Source organism: Hippocampus comes, unplaced genomic scaffold (genome assembly GCF_001891065.2).
Source record: "Hippocampus comes isolate QL1 unplaced genomic scaffold, H_comes_QL1_v1.1 scaffold101, whole genome shotgun sequence".
In the NCBI taxonomy this organism is placed as follows: Eukaryota; Metazoa; Chordata; class Actinopteri; order Syngnathiformes; family Syngnathidae; genus Hippocampus; species Hippocampus comes.
Window position 1 is genome coordinate 156176 of NW_017805451.1, and position 24254 is coordinate 180429.

Genomic DNA, 24254 nt, shown 5'->3' on the forward strand with positions numbered 1-24254 from the left:
CAAGAAGCAGAGCAGTACCACACATACGTGGGTGAATAGATGAATGAATGGATGTTGCTGCTGATCTGCTGTAATCTTGCGCCCTGAAATTGCCTGTCAGGAACACATGGGTCTTTTTTTTTATTTTATTATGATTTTTTTTTTTTATTATTGTCACATATCCAGAGTGGAGCAGCTGGCCTGTGAAGTTTTGCGCCAGATGCAGTGTTGACAGCTTATAGCCAATTTGTCACATCCTTCTTTTCTTGAGCCTCAAGAGCAAGTTTGTTGGCGCTTTTTGCCATTTACCTTTTTGTTGAAAAATAATGTAGGACGAAAGAGGCATCCAAATCCGAATGAGAATAAGATGGATGCCGAACTTCCCTCTCGGTGTGGTGATGTCACATTCGAATTTGGTAGAAAACTGAGGACCGACTCCGTAATTTCTTTCTGTTTGTTCAAAAGCAGGTCATGCATTAAGCGTGCTGATTGCATTTGACAATCCTCGAATCAGCAGGCACACCTCAGTCCCCTCCTAGGGACTCTTCTTGCGTGTTGTGCCCGCGCTTGCGTGGCTTTTCACAGCTGCTTCGTACATGCTCCAAAGACACGAGGTTAATTGAGGACTCTCAAGTCGAAATTGCCCATCGGTTTTGAATGTGACTGTGAATGATTTGTTTCCTGATACGCGCCCGATTGTTTAGTGGCCAGTCCAAGACGTACTACCCAAAACCATTTGCCGAGGTCAGTGGGGATTGGTTCCGCCTTAACCGGGCCACTAATGAGGATAAGCAAGACGACGTTAGGCTACAACACCTCCGGACTGTTTTGGAATGAGGTGGGGAAAAAAAAAATGCATGAATCCGTTTTAATCCTGCTAACAAACACAAACACAAACGACGAGGCCAATGTACCCTGTCGGTTTGCCCTTCAAAGTCACTCGGTATAATGGCTTGCTGCAGTAACTTCATAGCTTCTTTTTATGAGCGCCGGTGTCATCAGTCTGCCCTTTCTCACAGTTGAGGAGACACGACGCTGGCAGCAAAGAAGCACATCTGATGGAGCCGACACATTTCACAGAAAGGGACCCTTTGTCCAGGTAGAAAGGTGTCACATTAATAAGCCACGTGAGCCCACATGACTTTGAGTCAACCGCATACATTTCCTGCATGTGGAGGATTGCACCGCCGAGTTGGTCCATTTTTCTCATGCGTTTATTTGACGTCTTGTGCATTCAGGTTCATATGAGTGCAGTTAGTGTGTTATTTGCGTTGGTTCGCTGCAGCTTCCTCCCACTGGCTAAAAACATGCAAATTAGATTGTCTACACTCCGGTAACTTGTGCAGGTTAGATATCCCAACCAAATACATCTCATCATGACCCTACGAAGAGGAAACACTGCAGCAAATGGAGATGATGATGAAACGATATAATGTATGTTGCAGTCATGCCTTGGGAATGTTGTCATCTATTTGCATACATAATTTGATGGAAGGTCGAGAGGAAATGCAATCACGCAAATGATACAAACATGCCTGAGTGGCGCGAATATGAATTCTAAGATGGTTTTAGGCATTTCCTGAGTAAACATGACATTGTATCGAAATGATACATCTGTTGGCAGATGCACTTACATGATTTCAGTTAATCGCAGAGCCAAAAAGTAGAAAAAAATGGATGACTGGATGGATACCACAAAGTGGTTACAATGGCAGAGGGAATTAAATAACTGCCTCCCCGAGACGCGCGCACACACACACACACACACACACACACACACACACACACACACACACACACACACACACACACACACTGTATCAACATGGCCATCTGGAGGAGGAGTATAGATGCCAAAGTATCATGCTTCCTTGTTTTCTCAGTCTGCACCCTGCTGGTTATTTAGTCCAGTCTGGTTCACACAACATGATATAAATCCTCATGGATGAAACAGAAAATATTAACGAGATTAAAAATCCTTGAGAGGTTGTTCATTTTCCATTGTAGATGCAGTAATAATTTGGAAAGTGCACTGACCTAATATAATGTATTTTTAAGTCAAAACACACTTGGGACAAAAAACCCCAAAAACAAACAAAAACAGTAGCTCGTGCTCTGCACAATTTATCTCAAGTGAAGACTTGGTTTAATATTTAAGTACGTATGGATCAAATGAAATACTTTCTTCCGTGTTTTGCTGAATTATGGCGTCCAGTATCATTTACAAGAGCATGAAAAGCAAGTGGATAAATCACTGTAAAATAAAGCCCCACTCCATTCAAACGCAATTTGATTTGTACTCTTGTTGAAGCTGAAGTGAGCCTTCAGAAGTCATTTAGTGACACCTCGTGTTAACAATCGGTATTGCAGAGATTTAGCTTGTAAACTAGAACAAACGGTATCCTCCAGTAACTTTGTATTTGAAGACAACATATGTTGTATCTATTAAAACGGTCGATGGACAGTCAAAGTATGGATTTAATGATTTCATTAATTTTCCTTATGTGTTGTCTGACACTCACACTGCCCCCTCCCCCACCAAATAAAACATTAAACAGCGACATGAGTGTTAACAATCGATATTGCAGAGATTTAGCTTGTAAAATAGAACAAACGGTGTCCTCCAGTAACTTTGTATTTGAAGACAAGATATGTTGTATCTTTTAAATGGGTCGATGGACAGTCAAAGTATGGATTAAATGATTTCATTAATTTTCCATATGTGTTGTCACTCACACTGCCGCCTCCCCCACCAAATAAAACATTAAACAGCGACATGCAATTCAACGTGTTACTATTAGGTTTCATAAATCAAGTGTTCTCACGCTACGTGGATTTATATGATTGGGACCTTCTATTTTGACCAAATCCTTTGCGCGCTAACGTGAACTCGTCACACTCGTTTGCTATATACAACCCGCAACAGATTGCCAGGAGGTTGCCTGCAATTTTGGCGCATTAGCGGTGAATAATACAAATGTGGAAGCTATTCACAGAGCCACTTCCAAAACGCTTCGATACGCCTTATCATTTTGCATTCGAGCCTCGGTTCGTCATCCCAAGACTAAATATACCATACTTTATAAAAAGAAGCAAACACGCCTGCAGCTGATTCTGGAAAGAGTGGGGTAAAAAGAGCAAAGACAAAAGCTTCTTGTTGGAGGGATGAAAAGGATGAGGGGGTGCAGGAGGAGGAGAGAGAAGGAGAGAGAGTGAGAGAGACTGTTTATGAGCGCGTTTTGGTGTTCAAAGCTTGCTAGACAAGCACAGCCGAGGAGACGAAAGGGTTGCATCCAGTTTTAGGGGAATCAACTTTGGAAATGGCAATTATGACAGATTCTTAGGTCATCGTCAGCTCACTCCAACATGTTCTTCTTCCAGCTTGTTATCATGTCTGGCACGGTGTTGCTGGCCTACTACATGGAGTGCACAGATCTTTTCAGCGTGCACGTGCAAGGCTTCTTCTGCAACGACGCCGAATTAATGAAGCCGTACCCCGGGACGGAGGAGGCTAGCTTTGTACCCCCACTCATCTTGTACTGCGTGGTGGCCGCCGCTCCAACCGCTATTGTGAGTAAAAGTGCTTCATTGCCGAAAACTTTTTGCTCAGTGCTAACTACTCTTTTCTATAGTGCTTTTCATCATCAAGGTTGCAGGTGTGCTGTGGCGTATCTCAGGAGAAAAAACTCAAAACGGTCATTGAAATATCTTGAACGTGACAAGACTGGAATTGAGCAAAATGAATTTTGGTGGACCGCAAAAGCTTCTCGGTGAATATCCTTTGGACAGATTGAGACACAAGCCGAGCTTTTTGGCTAATCACATCAGCTCAGTATTTACAGATACAAGAAAAGTGTAAAAAAAAATATATATATATATTCCACTTCCATTGGAACAAGAGGAAGTTTGTTCACGTTCTGGGGCTGCTTCGCTAAATTCAGCACTGGATGTATTGCGTGTGTGCTGGCTGTAATGAAATCTCAAAGTCGTCAACAGGTGCAGACGTTTCACCGGGGGTTACATAAATCTTTTGATGACAGCGATTGCCTTCAAAGGTTGTGTACTAACATAGTAATTTTAAAGTGTTTTTTTTTCTGTCCAGGCTAGCATCTTTTTTTCAACATTTCTACTGGATCATGAATAAATAAAAGCCTGATTTATATTCATTATAACTTTTGACAGTTTCAAGATATTTCAATGACCACTGTGGGCTTTATACTTTCGTCAGTGGGAGGGTACGTTTTACTTATTTAACTGCCTTTATACATTTTGTGCAATTTTGATACATAATTTGACTTGACTCCATCATTAATATATACTGGAATGCACTTGTAATCGTGTATATTTATCAGTGTTGTCAAGTGATTAACATTTTTTAACTAATTATGGCACGATTATCTGTAATTAATCACGATTAATCACATTTTTCTACTTCTACTATTTTCAACCAACCTAGGAACAGATATTGAGGAAAATCTTGGGACTGAATAAAAAATAATCTAATCGAAAGTTAGTATCGATTAGACGACTGCTATAATAGCTTTCTTTGAATAAGACTTTCTGGGGTCCCCTCAACTAAAGCACACAAAGAGAAATAAAATCAATATGTGTTATTTTTTATCTGAAAGTGGGCGGACGGTGGATGAAACGGTGCCCTCTGCTGTCAGCTGAGAGCATATAAAACCTTGGTCTGCTCCACACAACAGCAACAGAGATTCCAGGCGCCCTCCCACCCAACTCCTGACCTGGCAACCTGCCGAAACGAGATTAGGCATTCTTGGGCTAGTATGGCCGTAGGCATCTTTGAGATACAAAAATTCTCTTCTCCAGAAATGGGCCAACTGGCAAACATCTCCGTGTCCTAAGTATGAGAACCCACTAAGAGCACACTGGTGTTTCTCAACCGGTGTAATAATTTTATATATATACTTGACCTGTACTGTACAACAATACGGGTTCTGTTTCTATACCAGGGTACGACAATTTAAAAAAAGATGCTTTCTAATCATTCTGCACATAAAATTAAACAGATCTTGATCTGAAATAAATGTGTTATGTTGTGGTAGCAGTTACCAATTGAATCTAAACCTTATTTTAAACCTTTGACACATACAATATACAGGTAAAAATATTTACTGAGCTGTCCTGACATCATAGTGCAATAACGACGCCACTATAATTAGAAATGAACGTAACTATGACCTGTCAGAAAGCCGAGGTGACCATGCTTGTTGTGAAGGCGCAAATTGCTCGAATCGAGAATGTGTTGTCATATTTACCGCCACTTTGTTTCCCTCCTCTGCAAGCTACACACAGTTACACAGCATTAAAGACAGGTTTCAATTCAACCTGGCGGATGCAGTTCATCACACATTTTCACGGTTAGCTGATGAAATGTGATTGAAATCATTTTTTTATTGCTTTCTATGAGCAGACGTAACGAAAGTAATGAATTTGAAGTGGTCAAAGCATCATTGGTCTTTAAAGCTAACAAAGACACTCAGTCTTGGGGATGTTTTATTTGACGAGACATTTCAATGTCTGGAGTCGTTAAGATGAATGGAGTGCGTTGCTTGTTGATTGAATTATTTGAGATTGGTGTCTTTTAATTGCCAGTTGGACAAAATGCCCGTGCATTAACTTCTCTCGGGCAGCTTCATTCAATTTAATGAGATTTCACGACGAAACCATTTTTGCCACAGGCTTCAAATGCCGTAAAAAGAAGTGACAAAGGTCTGCCAGTAGGTGTCAGTGTTTCTCCATTCTGGTTTTCTAGCTTGCTGGACGTCGGTGATAAACTTGGTTCTAATTTGGACTATTTTCTAGCGATATATATTTGGTTGTGCAGTAAAAACAACACGTGCGCAGGCACACACACACACACATTTGTCACTAGTGAGGATAAGAAATGCAGAAAATGGATGGAATGGATGAATGATGTATTCAAGGATTTTGGAAATTCATACATCGTCATCGTCGTCTTCATGGAAATAATGTCATGCGTCACAAGGTTACACTGACCGATGAACTATGCTTTGTGATATACAAAAACAAAAATGGAAGTATGTTAATTTGTCGTATCCATTTGCCACCTGAGCTAATTACTGTGCCTCATCAGTCCTCTGCGTCATACACACCAGATCCAGAGGAGCATCGTGATTGGCCAGGATATGTGCCAGTCAATGTGATTAGTGGAGAGTGCTCATGACTGACGGCCTTTTCCCATCTTCCCCTAATTTCATTTTTCATGTGATTATTTACATAAAGCTATCCGTAAACCTTATGAATCCATTTAGAGGCCTGTCCCCCGTCACGCTTTCACCCCCACCCCCCTCTCCCCCCCGAGGAGTGCTGCGTCAGCTGCTCGTGTTCGATTTAACACTACTCATCACTTCCTCTTTTACCTCGTACACATGTATTTTCTCCTCTTCCTAATTGTACCCTCCGAGAGTGCTTTGTCAGGAGTTACAGTTGACTCTGCACATCGCTCGTCTCCTCCTGCGTCTGAAAACACGCCAATCAGAATTCATGATGGCAAGGATGGGATGTTAGCCAATTAGCAAACAGCCTGGAGTGTATACGGAATGTTCTCCAATGCCTCTTGTCTGAGAGTTTCTCTCTTTTGCTTGTATGTATTTGTTACCTGCACTCAAACTATTCAAAAGACTGCTGCTGCAAAAAAAAAAAAAAAAAAAATCTCGACATGACCCCGAATTGATCTATCACCTCGATCATGCATTCTGCTAGCGAGCCAAAAATATTTAAATGTGTTTTGTTTCATCACAAGTAATGAATGAATTTATGTTATCATTGGTATTGGAAGAGAAATTAGAACTTTTAAAAGTCCATCAGATGAAAAAAGACGGCAGATTCCAGTGAGCAGGAAAATGAAATCGTAATAGGCACGTTTCACAGCCTCACAATGGGGAGATCTAGGTTCAAATGTTCTTCAGTCGCACGTGGTCTCTCTGGGCACTCTGGCTTCCTCCCACTTTCCCAAAACATCCACGTGAGGCTAATTGAATACTGTATTCAAAATTTCCATACTTGTGAAGTCAAGTTTGAATGTTTGTCCGTAGGTGACCTGCAATTGGCTGGCGACAAGAGAAAAATGAAATCCTGAAGAAAAACACTGTAAAATGAGAGGGGGAAAGGGCTTTCATGCATAACTGATTTATGTATTGAGTTATTTGTTTCTTCCTTGAAGGGAGACATATTTGTTTCACAGTTTTGGGCATTATCTTGCTAGATGACAAGATTAAGCCAAAATGCTGCAGTGCAAGAAAACAAATACCGCACAGAATTGATTGGTTGCATCAGCAGTTACCAAAATGACTTTATGCCATCATCATTTTGAATTGCATCCCACTTCTGGCTTTTGGAATCCAGCTGGCTGCACGCCTGCACACAGCTTGCAACAGTAAAGCTAAGCGAAGGATGATATGTGCACGGTAGTTAAGTTGGAGAAACAAAATCCCAAAGAATGTTGTGCTACCTCAAATAGTTGAGTTTGTTTGGTGGTCACAAAGGGTTTGCTCTTTGGCAGCACCTTACGATGGAAGGAAAAGGTAACATTCGTCAATGGTGGCTTCCCTCCAGGGATGTCGGCATGTCGTACTTAGCGTGTGAAGAAGTCGATATGCACCAAAAGAGTCAGCCTGAATATGGTGGCCGGTTGCAATCCGTCATTTTAATGTCACAGGTGAAGTGTTTTATGGACTTTCAAGGGTATTGCCATCCTGCGCTTCCGTTAATTACTCTGCCAGTGTTATGAAGACACATGAAGCCGCTCTATGTGTTTCCCGTCAGGGAACGTTTGCGGTTAAATTTGAACGAGTCACATCATTTCATTCTGTGTGCCAAGCAAAATGTGTTCAGGGACATGTTTCTCTATTTAGAGTGAATGCATGAATGTGTAGTCACCTTTTGGCAGGCAATTCCGGTCTGTGTTTATGTCACAATGAGTTTGAGAGCCGCACGCTGGTTGTCAGGCATCGTCCATTTGAAGATTTAGCCTTCGTGATGATGACTCGATGGGATGTGAACCTGCCCTAAAGCCTTCAACAAATCCGAGCCACAACATGTATAACACAAGAGTTTGTGTGTCTTAACTATTAAAAAAGAAAAATCCATCACCAAATGACCACATAGCCAAAGATGAGACAAGACCTTTCTTCAAGATTTTGTTCTTGGCATCTATTAATCCTTTATCTACACCTTTATTCTCCAAATAGATCGGGGAGAAGGAATTAGTAACACACCCAAGACCACAGACAAATCGGTCACAGAAGGTTGTGGAGACAGCCGACAGTCGTATCTTTGTTGACTTTCATGGCAAAGGAGTAAATCGGATGCAAATTGGGCTCGATTAACGGCTTTAATCTCACCTTTAATCGACAGCACCATGAAGAAAAAACAACTGGTGCTATGTGCATTTGAGTTAAAAACTAAAAATTAAAACCCCCCTCAGTCAGGAGCACAGCAGTATTTTTATCTGTGTAATAGCGCTAACAAACGTGGACAAAGTTGTTCCGAGGGGGGGTTGCGTTAAAGAAAAACAGTGAAGGACATTGTGAGGGTCAGAGGAAAGTCTTTTATGAACACAAACACACCCCGCAGCCTTGCTCACTGGAGGAATTTCATTTAGTGTGTCCAGCAGCGGTTTTTCCATCAGAGGTAATGAAATGTCACCGCCGTAATAGAGCCGAGCAAAGACTGCATTAAGAAACCCTGCTTGTGTACACAAGAGCCGCCTACGAACTCAATGTTGTCTCTGGCCCGTATTATAACACGTCTCTTTTGTGTGTTTGTAGATTTTCGTTGGGGAGGTGTCCATGTACGCCATGAAATCCACACGGGAATCTCTCTTGGCCCAGGAGAAGACCATCGTAACTGGCGACTGTTGTTACCTCAACCCTCTTGTTCGCCGTGTCATACGCTTCATCGGTATGGACGCCTTGTCAAAGTCACACTTCTCACATATTCACAAACCGCAATTCATATTTGAGGTCCTGGAAGTTTAACTTATTCATTGCACATACACAGTGCCGTGAAAAAAGTAGATGCCCCCTTCCTGATTTCTGTGTTCTTTGCGTATTTATCACACACAACGACCAATTTTCATATCACACCGAGACAACCAGATAAAATACAAAATGCAATGTCTAAATGCCAATTTCCTTATTTAGACACACACACACACACACACACACACACACACACACACACACACACACACACACACACACACAAAAAACTCACACACACACAAAAATCAGTTTTGGGAAAGCTGAGTTCAATTTCACAGGCACCCTAACATGACATTTGTTGAATCAAGAAATCGCATAAATATACATCGGGACCGGTAGGTTTGGATTTTTTTTTCTTATGTGTCTAAATAAATTACCGTATTTTCCGCACTATAAGGCGCTTCGGATTATAAGGCGCACCTTCAACGACTGGCCTATTTTAAAACAGTTTTCATATGTATGGTGCATTGCACAATAAGGCACATAGAATAGAAGCTACAATAGTGGCCGAGGTGGCGTATTTTTATTTTGGAAACAATCGACCGTGTGCTGCTTTACCCCATACTGCTGGGAACACCTAAATTCCTCGCCGAACTTATTTTTTGGTTTATGTAGACCGCATTGAATTGCTTCGTAAAATAAAATAACCAATTTCCATGAAGAGAATGACACCACCTTCCAGCATATTGTCCTGTGTAGTTTTCCCACATGCTGTCCTTCAATTCTCTCCTGTAAAACAGTGAAGGGGAAAAACATTCAATATTCACTATTTTTTTTTCCAAGTTGCACATCTGTAGATGCCAACTCATACATTTGAAAAATAATTCCATATATATTCCATATATATATAATATAACTCTTGGATTCAGCTGATGTTGTCAAGGCCTTCAGTTTGTTCAGCAGTTCCTCACACAGCGGTTCCTCACACAGTCTGCAGCCGTCCTTCTGCGTTGCCAAAACAGCCCCACAACAGATGGGACTACAAGCCAAAGTCATTTCATGGCTAAGCAAGCCTGATAATCAGCAGTTGTATTTCACAGTGAAATCAATACACGTGTTGCTAAGATTCACTGGGCTGAAGATGTCAATTGCAATAAGCATATTGGCCATGCACGTATCCGTATTTGTTAGGCGGACCTAAATGCATGCATGCAAAGCAGGAAGGAAGGGCATTATAGATCCAAAACAAAAACAAAAAAAAAATGCAAACAAGGTATGAGGAACAAATAAAAATACAAATTCAACCATTCAACCGACGGCAACTCAAACAACTCAAGTCAATTCACCTGTGATTATCGGGCACCAGACATGGTCAAAAAAGGCAGTCAAGGAAAACATGACTCAACAAAAGAAACCAAACCAAAGAAAATAAATAAAACACTGATCATTACGGATCAATTTGAATTAGCTAGAAAAGCCACAACATTGCAAGAAGAAGGACAGACTTGAAGAGCAAGTGGAGACCTAAACAGATTCACAAACACGCACACCCAAAAAAACAGAAGAGGAGTCGACAATTAATCTTAATGAACCGACTCAACGGCACCAATAAAGCCGATTAAATCTGAATCGATAATTTTGCAACCCGTTTAAGCATGCTTCAAACCCTTCCTTGTTAGTGGACTTCTTTCTATTTGCTTTTGCTAACACCTCTAACGTTTCACCCTGTTTGACCTAAAATAAAATAAAATACTTAGCTATGTTCAGGCTGCAGGCCTAAATGCTTAATTGTTTTGTTTTGTTTGTTAGTTTTGCTGTGTTTTTGTGGGGCAGGGGGTGTGATATGATTGCAAAAATGAGTACACCACAAGTCAAAAGTTTGGAGATCTTTGACTAGTCATGTAAATTTGTATTACCGCTGTGACATTATGCAACAGTTTGAGCATTAATGCAGGAAAAAAAAAAAGTACTTGAATAGTGATTATTAAAATATACGTCTCACAACATTGAAGTAAAATAATACAAAAAATCTTGAAATAAAAGTTCAAAAATTAATAGTTCTGAAAGAATTAAATGTGAATGTATTGTACGTATATAAAGTTAAGTAAAGTTAAATACAACTGAGCTGAACTGGGACAGTGCTTCATATTATCCCAAGAGGGAGCACTACTATGCTGTTTGAAAATGCCCCAATAACGGTTTTATATCCTTTTGATAAATGTCAGGATTCTATGCTCCACATAGCTGCAAACGTCATCATTCTAACCAATCACTTGCCAGATGAAGGCTTTATTGAGAATACGACAAAGTTGTTCAGTTTTCATTAGCAGTAAACTAATAAGCATTTATTTACGCACTTGCCCAGTGTGTCATAACAGCAAATTAAAATGGGCTTTCATCAGTGGGCCACAGGCTTTCTGTTACATCACCGTGCCGCATCTAGTGGGGTAAACTACATTTGTTTGAGCGTATATCATCCAGGTTATTACTTTAATTAAGTAAAGGTGTTGAAATGGTGGCGTTTTCTGCAGTGGAGATGCTGATTTTGGCCGGGCCGCCGAGCCCGTAGCCCAATTTCACACTGAACGTCAACCCTGTCATTACATAATGTTGTGCAGCACTTTTCCGCTTTTCACAATGTTATTCTTTGTGTGTCCGTAGGTGTGTTTGCGTTTGGCCTGTTTGCCACAGACATTTTCGTCAATGCGGGCCAGGTGGTCACGGGTGGTCTCTCGCCCTACTTTCTGTCTGTGTGCAAGCCGAACTACACTGGCACCGAGTGCCGTTTGAACCACCAGTTTATCACAAACAGCAACATCTGTACCGGCAACCCCATCATTGTCGGGAACGCCCGCCGCTCTTTTCCATCCAAAGACGCCTCCCTGAGCGTTTACTCTGCTGTTTACCTGACGGTGGGATTTTTTTTTCTTTACTTTCATGTCATTGTGTTCATTTTAAATATTGACTGCTGCTGGAAGGTTTACATGCCTCCACTTAAGTATTCTTTAGGAGGGAGCAGGCATTTTGGGTCCTGTTTAGCCAGCCGACCCCTAAAAAAAATGTTCAAAGGATTGTTCACAGGCAAGGCTTTTCGGGAAAACATCAACTTGTAGTCTCGCTGACCAAAATGCCTTTCAGCTACTACCTAATAGTGTGTGTGTGTGTGTGTGTGTGTGTGTGTGTGTGTGTGTGTGTGTGTGTGTGTGTGTGTGCGTGTGTGTGTGTGTGTTTTAAACTGGAAACTGAGTGTGTGTGTGTGTGTGTGTGTGTGTGTGTGTGTGTGTGTGTGTGTGTGTGTGTGTGTGCGTGTGTGTGTGTGTGTTTTAAAAACTGAAGCAGCAATCCACAGAGGTGTTTGTTGTTGCAGGTAGAGCAATACATCCTTGAAACACTGCTGAAAAAGTGTCACACTTCAAAACGTGGTCTTGATCACATCTGCCTTGTGAACTAAACCATACAATATTAAATCTTGAAATGTGTTATGCATCCACCAGATGGGGCTACGCTAAAGGGATTCAATACAATACAATATAGCTTTATTTATATTGTGCTTTCACAATCGCTGCAGCTATAACAAAGCGCTTCACAGAACATTTAAAAACTACGTCCAAGACATCTGAACATTGAACCTTATATAAGGCGCATTGGATTATAAGGCGCACTGTCGGCTTTTGACATAATTGAACTCTCTTAGGTGCGCCTTATAGTGCGGAAAATACGGTATATATTTTCCTAGCTCCTGGGCGAATATAATCGACAGCCACACACAAAGGGAGGAAAGAAAACAACGCTATTTACATGAAAAGCCATTTGTCAGAATGCTAAAACCCACATTTCTAGATGTGTAATATGTTTACATCAGCGCTGCTCTCAACAGAGCCCAGGAGCCAATATGAATTTACATCTTTTTTAATTGCGTGGTACATTTTCATCAAATGAAATCAGTACACATAAAGTGACAACATCATTAGGCATCTTCGATTGTGAAATAAAGTTCAAATACAACAGAACAGATTGCAAGTTTTCCAAATGTCGCATCTTAAGGGCAAAAAAAAAAACAGTGTAAGGTTGAAAGGCTTTTGCCATTTGAGTTTTGAAAGTATCCCAAGTTTGGACAGGGCCAAATATTCCATCAATGGATATCTTCACTCTTGCATTCTATTTTGTTTTCATTTCGATAAGTGCAGACCTAATCTGTCTCGAAACTGTGGTGGTCTCGGTACGGTTCCCAACATACTCAGTTACGATTTGGTTACGATCAAAGTGAGCCAAGTGGCAAGGCATTTTGGTTTGCTTTGCCTTGATTTTTTTTTTTTTTCAAGTGTCACAATATACCAATGCAGGGCATAAACAAGTCAAGTTTACAAACCTATCATGTCAGGAAATGAAACCACGGGCGTGAAAGCAAACGACCAGCAAATGTGTTTTTCAATGTATGTAGTACAGTCTCAATTCAGAGTTATAATTTGCTGCTCTTGCTAAAAAGGTCATCGAGCTCAAAGGATGCCAGTTTTGGCCATTCCTCCCACATCATTTTGTTCAAATTGAAAAATCTGTGTTGTCAAGAGACATCTGGGGCCCGATGGCAGTCTAAACAAGTTTCTATCTTAACTTTCCAGATGTACATCACCAGTACGATCAAGACCAAATCCAGTCGCTTGGCCAAGCCTGTACTTTGTCTGGGCACTCTCTGTTCAGCCTTCCTCACCGGACTCAACCGGGTTTCAGAGTACCGAAACCACTGTTCAGACGTGGTGGCTGGATTCATACTGGGATCAGCGGTTGCACTTTTTCTGGTGAGGACAATGTGAATTAGAGAAATGTCAAAAGAGATTCTGATCGTGACGTTCTTATTTTCCTTTTTCAATTTTTTTTTAATCTTCTGAAGCCTTTTTTAGGCCTAATCCCAAATGACTAATTAAATGATTAATTCAAAGGTTTACCACGTTCTGTAACTCAGGATTGACCTGTTGTTGGTGCCATCTCTGTTTTGAGTGCAAGGCAAATCAAACTCGCCATTTTAGGGTCCCCCCCAACCCCCCTTCCCAATTCAAAAACAATTTGTTCCACAGTCTCAAGTGCTTCATTAGATGTAATTGCCGTTTGGTCCTCATGGGTGAAGAGAAGATAGGAGAAGAGGGAGACGACATAGCACGAAGACTGACGACACGACAGAGGAACGGGAGCCCTACTGGCACAGAGCATCATTTTAATCAGGGGATTGGATTGTTCCCTCTGCCAAGGTTTTAACCTGCATCCGTCTGTTTGTTCGTCCGTCTGTCAGCAAGTTCCTGCAAAAACTATCAGGCTGATTTGTCTCACGGGGGGAGCTTGCACTGGGCTGCTGTCAATACAAGTCTGCGCTTGTACTTAATCACAGAGCATTTTTAGCTGTTGATGTCCAACTCGTTGCTTCGGAAATCAAGGAAAGGGTTGGGAGCCTCCGTGTCCAATTTTTGGTCTTTTGTCCAGACGTGGTGAATTGGGCCGAATGTTGCTTTAAGGCCGCTGTAACCGTCTGCGCAACTCGATACTGTAGATTAAATTAGATGGATGGATCGCTAGATCGATCGATACTGTACCATAATACCCTCTCACACCACAACAAAAACAAACCCCACAAAAGTCTTTTAGATGGATCTCTCAGCGTAACAGACATTTGGGTGACCAGCAATAAAATGTCCTCGTGTTGAAGAGTCCTGGCATAGTCACCTCACCTGTGACCCTGAACAAGATGAGCATTCACAATTCAAAAGTGGACAGATGGACGGATTGGAAGACAAGAGAGTGAGGGAGGTTAGCTCATACACAGCCGCATTTTGTCATCCTTCTTTTTTAAACGGGACCTTGAGGTTTGTTTGACTTCAGTATCATCATAAGTTGTCTGCCCCCGTTCAAGGCCACTGTAGAACCCATTTGTTGGTGTCACAGACACAGGTCGAGAGGATCGATTATCTTCTGCTCTACACAAAACGTCATGGAGATGTTAAATTGGATTCTCTGCGTTGCTGCCAAATAAACAATCCAGCTGAGTTTAGGTGACAGGAAAAACAAATTGGAGCGAAGATTGCCTCTCACTTTAGTTGGGAGTTTTCAAACAAGACGCTGCGTGGATGGTTTCTTTAAAATGAGGTTTCTTGCACAGGATCAGATACGATCTGTCATGACCACAAACTGACCATCGGGATTAATATTGAACACACAGTGTTTGGATTCACGCCACCACCCTGCATGGGTTGATAAAGACCAGGAATGTTTTGTTTTTTGAGAATTCCAATATACATGTTAATAAAATAACAAAAGGGAACTCCTTTCATCGCCATATTTCCTCTCTCTGAGTGAACTTTGATTTTTTGGAGCACTTTAACAACAACCGCGGCTGTAACCAAGTGCACATAACATCAAACATGAAACAAACCAATTAACAACAAAATAAAGGAAATGGATATACCACAATGTGTAGAAAAAAAAGCTCTCCTGGCAGACCGGAGGTCCCAAATTGTATTGCTCGTTATGTGAACTTCATATCCGATGAGAGAGATTATGGAAGACTCTTTAAGTGACCACTATGAGGGCTACTCCAACGCACTCCACAATTGCCGCAGATTTTCTTTGGATATACCACAATGTGTAGAAAAAAAGCTCTCTTGGCATACCCCAAATTGTATTGCTCGTTATGTGAACTTAATATCCGATGAGAGAGATTATGGAAGATTCTTTAAGTGACGACTATGAGGGATACTCCAACGCACTCCACAATTGCCGCAGATTTTCTCCAGGCGTGCCGCATCGAAAATGCCAGATTACTTTCGATTTTGCCATAATTAAAAACATGGACAGGGAATACGGTGTATTATTAACTACTGCGCGCATTCGCACTGTTTTAGGAACACTACAGATTGGCCAAGACAGAGCTGCAAACACAACTTCCAAGAGGTCTTCAAATAGTCTCCCCTGAACACCTTCTTTTTGGTGTCTAATCCCCCCTAAATGCCGGCGTGCGGACTTATGTGTGAGGTCACTTGATCCCCGTGGATCAGCGCACCACATTTGCACCCAATCTGCTCCGTACTGATTCGCCTTCATGTTGACTCAGGGTGTGTGCGTGGTGAACAACTTCAAAGGCGTCCACGGTGCCACGAGCAAACAGAAGAGCGAGGATTACCGCGGCCTCCCCCTGATGACTTTCCCTCGCGTCGAGAGTCCTCTGGAGACCCTCAGTGCACAGGTACAACCTTTTGCATTGTTTTGAGTCTCTCAAAGCTTTCGGGATACAGATTTCATTGAACTGCTCTGCAATTTGCCATTGTTTAGTCTGTGTGTGTGTGTGTGTGTGTGTGTGTGTGTGTGTGTGTGTGTGTGTGTGTGTGTGATTGATTTTGATTTTTAAGACAGAATGCTTTTCTTTCTTTCTCTACAAATGGCTCATCAACAAAGCACGGGCATGTTTGCATGTTCCTTGTCCTCGTCTCCCCAATGAAACACTTAACAGAAGCATTCCTGACACTCACCTGATGATGTTTTCCTCTTTCCATTCACCACAACCCCGCCCCCCACCCTCTCCCCTTTTCCGTCCCCCCTCCCAATTCCTTTTGTTGTGCCTAAAAACTTCCTCCGTCCTCATCCCTCTTTACCCCCCCCCACCCTCCCCTCCACAACCATTTTCAGAACCACTCGGCATCAATGACGGAGGTCACATGACTAAGGGGGCAGCACCGGGTCACGTTTGCGTCTCCGCAGCACTTCCAGACACAATGACAAGGACGCATGTCACGTGGCTTCGATTGCTTACCAAAATCAAACCCTGATCTATCTGTCTAGTTCACCCCCCCGGCGGGACGAAATCCACCATGTTTTGTGATGGGCATCCGTGTTACAAAACAAACGCAAGCACAGATTGTTTTTCTTCATAACAACTCATTGGGGCATTTATGTTCCTCCGAGGTGTTCTGTTTTTCGTTGGAGGATGGTGTTTTTGCACATTTTGTATGAGCGATTGTTGTTTTCCCGAGCCTGACAGCGTTCAGCCTGCACACCTCTGTGTTGCATCACATCCTGTCAGGTGACTTCCCTACGTTCACCACGTCCCCGTCCAGTCCTGTCCCCATCAGTCTGAAAATGTGCTATGGAACACGAGCAATGTCGATGTTGTCATTCTGTGGTGTTTGTCATTTGTACAGAAAAAAAAAAGAGAAAGAGAATCGTTCTTTTTTTATTATGGCTGTATATGAATTGACCAGGTCGGGTTGAATTTTGTAAAGATTTTTTGTTAATCTGTACTATTACGATCCTTTTGGACCTGTTTGCCTGCTCTCAACGTCAACGTTTTATGCTGTCAGTCAGACACATTCCCGTGGTGCTGGATTACCAGCAACGTGTATGTCGCGACGCGGTGTCCCTAAAAACTCAACATCATTTCATATTCAAATAACATCTCAACAAATGGCCTAAAATTTTAACGATATGTGTCAAAACAAACATGAAGTTCAAAGTGAGACATGAAATGATGTTACCGATGTCATTTTTGTTTTTTTAGGGACCCCTTGGAAGTGTTCACTTTTAAGTGTATCTGGATTCAGGTTTTGTTGATCGGATTTTCTTTTCGGAGAGGTTCTGCTGGGCTCGCGAGTGCCAGACCACTCCGAAACGAAATCCCAGACTGTACACTGTAGAAACATGTTTTGGGAGAGTAAATGGCTTGCTCTAAGAACTGACTAAGCCCTTTTCAAAAATTGTGAACCAGGCTAATGACCTTCTTCACCTTTCCTTCTCGAGGTGTCCCTCCCCCACCCACCAGTGGATTGTGATGCAATGTTGTGACTCCATTTCCTCTTGGAAGAAAAACGCCCAGCATGAAGAGCGAAGTCAAGATGTTTTATAAATATTCAGGATTTGAATTATACGCTTCAGCATTGTGATTATCATTGTATTTTATGATGTTTCAAAAGAACTCTTGTCATTTCAAATGCTGCATATTATTTTATTTTCATTGTTTTGTTCTCAAATGAAATAGTCTGTAGCAACAGTGTGGTCTCCCGTGTGTGTTTTTCCCTTAAATCTGAAATGTCTTTGGTTGTGTATGTGTTTGTGCAGTATAGAGCGAAGGCCAAAACGATGTATAAATCGTATTTTAACATTCCAAATCTAATTTGGGTTAAAGAACTTCAACATCGTTATTTGTTGCCGTTACAGAAGCATTAAACGTGTATTTTGTAATGACCAACTCTGCTGTGGCCTTAAATACACACGTGAACAATTGAAAGTCCCCACTTAATTCCACATGCATGTTTCTGGAATGTGGGAAGAAGCCAGACTACCTGAAGAAAACTCAAACAAGCAGAAGCCGAGCTGACCGCTGTACCGCTGTGTGGTGCATTGATCTTTTTATTAAGAGGAATACTGTATTAAAAAAAAAAAACGGGCACCTCTCTTGCAACTCGGCTGTTTGGTGCAGTGCACGAATAAAGGAAATGAGTTTTCTATCATCTCCCGGAGATGAAAAAAAACACACACACCCCTTCATTCATAAAACAGAAACATGAAGGTCATGATAATTTCATAAAGGGTAAGTGTTAGATATCGTTTTGTGTTTCAGTGTCTGTTTCAGAATACTAATTATATAAAATAATAACAATAATAATAAGTCTGATGGTGTAGTGGTAAACTCACCGGATTTGTGTGCGGGCAGCTTGTGATCGGTTCCCGCGCATTGACGGGGTAGTGCGGGTGTGAATGGCCGTTTGTCTCTGTGTGTGCCCCTTCGCCTGACTGGCGATTGGTTCAGGGTCTGCCTTCCGCCCGAAGTCAGCTGGGATAGACTCCAGCAACTCGCCGTGACCCTGTTCAGGATAAGCGGTGCTGAAAATGGATGGACGGATGGATAATAATAATAAAAGTTTAATGGTGCGTTACTTCATAGAGGAGAGCTCTTATTGGCTGTGCGGACCCTAGGGGTCATAGATTGCTGGCTTGATTGAAATATAAAGGAGACAGGGAGAATCTTGGCAGCAGCAACATGTAGCGGTGAGGAAATGTGCTGACCAGTTCACAGCCTGAAGACATCATGTTGCACTGAAGCATCGTCCGAACAAAATGTTGACTTGTGTTGTTAGCAAACAAATTATGCATCCGCGCCGCATGACGGGATGCTTCCCCTCTTTAATCGACATTCCTCAGACAGAGGATTAGCACAAGAGCACAAGATCGGCGAAAACCAGACACTTTGACACTGTTTTGGTTGTACTCAAGTCATTCTGTCACGGCATTATCAACTTTAGTGACAGACGTGTCAGCACAAAGCACAGCAGACTCTCTTTCTCGATCTCTCTCTCCCCCTGTCTCAGATTCACAAAGAAAGCCGGCTGCTGTGCAGTGCACTTGCCCTTCTGCTCTGTCAGGTATTCATTTCAGTGGTGACAGTCTGCGCTTACCGCCTTGAAATATAAGAGCCTGTTTGTGCGCGTGTCTTTGTGTGTGCCGCAGTACTTGGCTTTTGCCAGACTAGCTCTTAGTCCGTTTTGTTCTCTCCAAGCAACCTAAGTGAGGGACAGTGCCACAACCAAAGATCGGTTCAAGGCAGGCAGCGGTAGGGCATTATGTAGCCGACAGTGTTGTTTGTAACTATAATGGAGTTGATTTTTTTTTAGACTGGAGAGTCAAGTAGCTGTAGGTGAATTTCAGTGGCACCTGAGAGAGAAATCATGCAATCCTCACAAATAAATATCACAAGGACTGGCAACCTTGCATCCGCTTAAAGCCCGTGCTACAAAGGTAAACACCTCTAGTGGAATTGTTGGTCATGTGTTTAATCTGAAGTTTGTGGACATCATTTTGAAATCATTACAAGTGCAAAGGAGAGAGGTCAGTCTTTAATGACAGAAGTCCAAAACTTGCAAATAAGAAAAACAGGTTTCATCACAGCGAGGCTATTTCAGTTGTAAATGTTGAAGGTTTTAAAAAAATGTCAGTGGTGTTTTGTGTGTCCGATGTAAGATTCAACTAACAACACACCAAATGCTTGATATTGTATGATGTGATGATAATTCTTGGGCTTTGTATTAGCATGACAGAACAACAACGACCAAAAAAACAATCTGTTTGCTCTGATCTTGAACCCTTATACACCCGATCATTGTACTCTAGTAGTACCTCAAGACCGGATGTCAAACTCTGCCGAGGAGTCAACCCAAATGTCATTCAACGTTCACAGATAAAGTGACAACATGATTACCAGAAAATAAGAGACCCAAGTCAAAACAATAGATTTACAAAGCTTAGATGTCATTGGTAAACATGACAAGGTTATGTCAAGATCTAAGTGACATCAAGACTTCATGGCTAGGTTCAAGCTCAGGTCATCACCAGTGAGCCGTGGACGTAGACTCAGGTGATTTGGCCCATTTGACTTAAATACCTATGCGTCTTCGTATCTGGGATCAGGCTTATAATCGCTGCAAAGCGAATCTGTTCCTTTGAAGAGGCGAGGCTTAGAGGGGAAGGCGTGAGAGAGGGAAGCAGTAGGGAATGGATGAAAGAAAATGAAGGTAAGGGGGGTAAAGAGATAGTGCAGGGGATGGTTTACACAGCTCACCACAAACTGAAACAAGCAAGGAAGGACTGACTTGGTGCTTGGTACCATACATTGCCCACTATTCCCTGCCAAATGCAATTCACATGTCAAGAACTGATTCTTTTGGCGCTAACCGCAAGATATGATCCTAAAAGAACCTTTCAGTCCAGTGATCAGGGATTCTCCTGAGCCTTAAAACAGTGTTCACCAATAAATGCTCAAGCTGCATCCATCGGGAGTATGTCCTCCTGCACGACCACCACATGTAGGAAGTTTTCCCAGGACAAATGAGGGAACAGTTTCAGAATTCTGGGAGTGTGTCTTGGTGTTGGTTAGTCTGTTGCTGGGATTGTGTGTACTGTGACAACTGGTTACATTGGGGCACAGTAGCTCGACTAGGTGTAGTCTGGTTTGCTAGCGGGTTTTCCGACTGGTACTTTTCAAGTTCTCTCTTCCTCCTCATGGCCGACTGCAGCTGTTGCTTGATCGCAGTGATTTGACTCTCCAGTTCCGACAGCTCTTGCGTCAATGGATGGCGTCCCACACCCAGGCCAGGACCACAATCGCCAACACCCAAACCCAGACACTGTCCTGGGGTCATGCCCGGCGCAGTGCTCCCTTGCCCTTGCCCCAATCCTTGTGGACACAAGCGACCCACCAGGTTGGAGCGCCCATTCGAGGTGGTCACAATGGGAAGATGTTTCTTCAGTAAAGGAAGTGAATGGTGAAGAGGAAGAGCCGAAGCCGGTGGGAGAGGAAGAGGAAGATCCTGGGAAGTCGGGCGCTCCAAGTCATTGTGCGCCTCGTTCAGAAGAACCCTACGCCTGTTGCAGAGAGAGGACTCGGCGGGATTCCAGGATGCCGACTGGTTGTTTCCTTCATTGCACCTGAAGATGCAGAAAAAGAGGGAAATGTAAGGTACCCCCCCTTTTTTTTTTTCCAAACATCTTTAATATGCAGTCCATGTACTGATTCTTGGAAGCCACAGCCAGGGATGTGGTGACCTCAAATTTCACCAATCAATACTCTCATCTCATTTATACAGATTACATAACCACAGTTTTACTTAGCCTCTGAATTCTAAATATATATATATATACCGTATATTGGGATGAATATACTATATATAAATAAATTATTATCGAAGGGACATAAACATCTTCCAGTGACCTATAAAAAGAAAATCGTATTGTCGTATTGCCAAGTCCTCAGGGTGGAGATAAGGACAGACAGCAGAAAAATCTGAAAGGATGCAAAGCATTTAAAACTACAGACCAACAAAATAAATCCGGTGGAATTTCGAAGCAATGAGAAATTCTAGCCCAGGAATGAAGGTCTTACCAGACCTGGCAGCCTTATGTGTTACTGAGCTGAAACATGAGCTGGTTGAACATCCTTTGTGACGGAAGCTGTAGCAGCCTCTGACACAACAGTGACTCCTCTTCGTCTAAGTCATTTCCATCCTCACCACTTGATCCAAAATCAAGATGAATTGGGCCTGTTCAGCAGTTTTAGACTGCAACACGCAACAATGCTGACTTGTAACGCAAGATGTGGATTTATATTCATTTGCTTTTACACATTCGCTTCTCCGCAACGGTCTTTCAATTGTTTAAGATAGTTTTGATTGTGTTTTCCACAAGGTAGCCATCACATACTTCTATGGTAAAACAAAAATACAGCCGGAGCTCCATGTTTTAATATTCTATATAACAGGATGCGTGAGCCACGAAACACAACTGATGTCAGCCTATAGTACCATTAATTATTCAAACAGCAATAATTAATTTAGTTTCACAAGTGTTAAGACACAACTACAAAATGGTTGGTTTACACTTCTCCGTACCATTTAGAGGTCATTCTCAGGATTTTTCCACATGTAATGTTCAAAAATAGCCTGGACCAGATACTGTACATGCACTTTGTGAGATTGTCCACCCTCCCATTGCGTCTAATTATTCATTCACATGTTCATGATGCACATAAATATTAATTTCGACAATGTTCCAAAGTATTACAAATGTTCTTACAGCTTGCATCAAGCATCAAGGTATTGTTGCAGCCAATGACAAAGATCCGGCCCGCTGTGCCATGACAACACTGCACAGCTTTTCACAATTGATTCACATTTAGAACTGAAGGTGTTACTAAACAAAAATTGGGAAACGTTAAACCATCACACATCTTGGACTACAGCGACACCAGACGTAAAGTACCGTATTTTCCGCAGTATAAGGCGCGTCGGAGTGTATGGCGCACCTTCAATAAATGGCATATTTTGAAAGTGTTTTCATATATTGGGTGCACCGCATTATAAGGCGAGAAGCTACAATAGTGGCTGCGTTTGCGTTATGCCTCCACTGTACGGCGCTATGCTAAAGGAATACAATACAATACAGCTTTATTTATATAGAGCTTTCACAACCGCTGCAGATGTAATAAAGCGCTTTACAGCACTTTACATTTAAAATACTACGTCCAAGAAATCATAATATTGATCCATATATAAGGCACATCGGATTATAAAGGCGAGTATAAGGATTAAAAGCCAAGTCCAAAAAGTTCATCAACTACTGAACATATGGCAAGCCCTGGTAAGAACAAAACATTTCAACAATTCAGAACACAAAAATAAAAATACCAGTTGGTTTTCAGAGTGTTCCTCCATCTAATAGTTTAAAAACATCACTGTCACTAAAATGATGATGATTATAATTTCTTACATGTGTATTTCCATAAATGTCTTTTTTCGAGCTATATGACCTCAAAGACAAAATATTCAATCACAGAGTCTAAATGGGGTATCAAAGACCTTATAACAACGATCATTTTGGTCGCAAAAGTCAATGACTTGTTCACACGAAAACTTATTTTGGGGCATATTCCCATTTTATTTGATAAGACTAATGAATCAGAGATGCTTTGACAGCACAGCAGCAGTCGTCTAACTGTCATTCCTTCAAGCTTTTGTGGCCCAGAGTTCTTCATATTATTTTCTCAACAAAGGTTAATAGCATTTATAACCGAAAACCTTTGTGATGTAATTGAGAAATCTTTCACTTTTGTTCACTCTAATTTAAGCAATACACAAAAGACGTTTTTTCTTGCAACACACTGATGGGTTGACAGTCTTAATATCAATCGGAACGGCACAGTGCAGAAGGGCCCGATTGAATGAACGGCGTTCCGCCGGCAGAGTAATCCATCCTCATTACTCGGACATTCCTCTTAATTTGGAGTGTCTTCTCTGCGTGTAGGGCTAAGCCGGGACAAATTTGAAACAGGAGCATAAAAGCTCTTTTTTTTTTTTTTTTATATAAAGAGAAAGAACAAAACAGAACTCTTGCTCAGCAAAAACTCAATGGACACTTTAACCTCCTCTTCAAAGCATAGAGCTACTAGAGTAGGACATGAATCATGCTTATTTGATCATCTCCAGTCATTCTGACTCATGAGAAAATTTACCTAATCAGACAGCTATAGCGGGGGCCATGATGGAATCATGGTTTTTTTATTCAACTACCTGAAAAAAAAAAAAAAACGTGGATCAGCGCTGACCGACACCAAGGTAAAAAGATTGTTGTCTAAATTGCAACATAAATAATCCAGGCAAAGAGCAGATTAAAAAAGTATATTTATAGAACTATAAAAGGAGTCTTGAGTTTTGTTTCTGTGGCAGTGACATGACCAAACACATCGCTACAATATTTCAGGATGTAAATATGACATCGTTATCA

The 24254-nt window shown here is 41.8% G+C and overlaps 2 protein-coding genes across 4 annotated transcripts in view; one reads left to right on the plus strand and one right to left on the minus strand.

The window, feature by feature from the left end:
- The window catches only part of plppr1 (phospholipid phosphatase related 1), a 42991-nt gene extending 25017 nt beyond the window's left edge, over positions 1-17974 (plus strand). For 2 of the 3 annotated variants that reach the window (XM_019874083.1, XM_019874082.1), the window contains exons 3-8: positions 3361-3549; positions 8793-8925; positions 11610-11860; positions 13568-13744; positions 16045-16176; positions 17724-17974. In XM_019874083.1, coding sequence (XP_019729642.1) covers positions 3361-3549; positions 8793-8925; positions 11610-11860; positions 13568-13744; positions 16045-16176; positions 17724-17768 — 927 coding nt within the window. In that variant the 3' untranslated portion in view covers positions 17769-17974. Of the gene's footprint in view, positions 1-3360; positions 3550-8792; positions 8926-11609; positions 11861-13567; positions 13745-16044; positions 16177-16616; positions 17139-17723 lie in introns of those variants that run through there. The other variant, XM_019874084.1, reaches the window with a different exon arrangement.
- Positions 17975-19796: 1822 nt separating this feature from the next.
- grin3a (glutamate receptor, ionotropic, N-methyl-D-aspartate 3A) overlaps positions 19797-24254 on the minus strand; it is a 32843-nt gene continuing 28385 nt past the window's right edge. Inside the window, exon 10 of the mRNA XM_019874044.1 lies at positions 19797-21404. Within this exon, the coding sequence (XP_019729603.1) occupies positions 20819-21404 (586 nt within the window). The 3' untranslated portion in view covers positions 19797-20818. The remainder of the gene's footprint in view (positions 21405-24254) is intronic.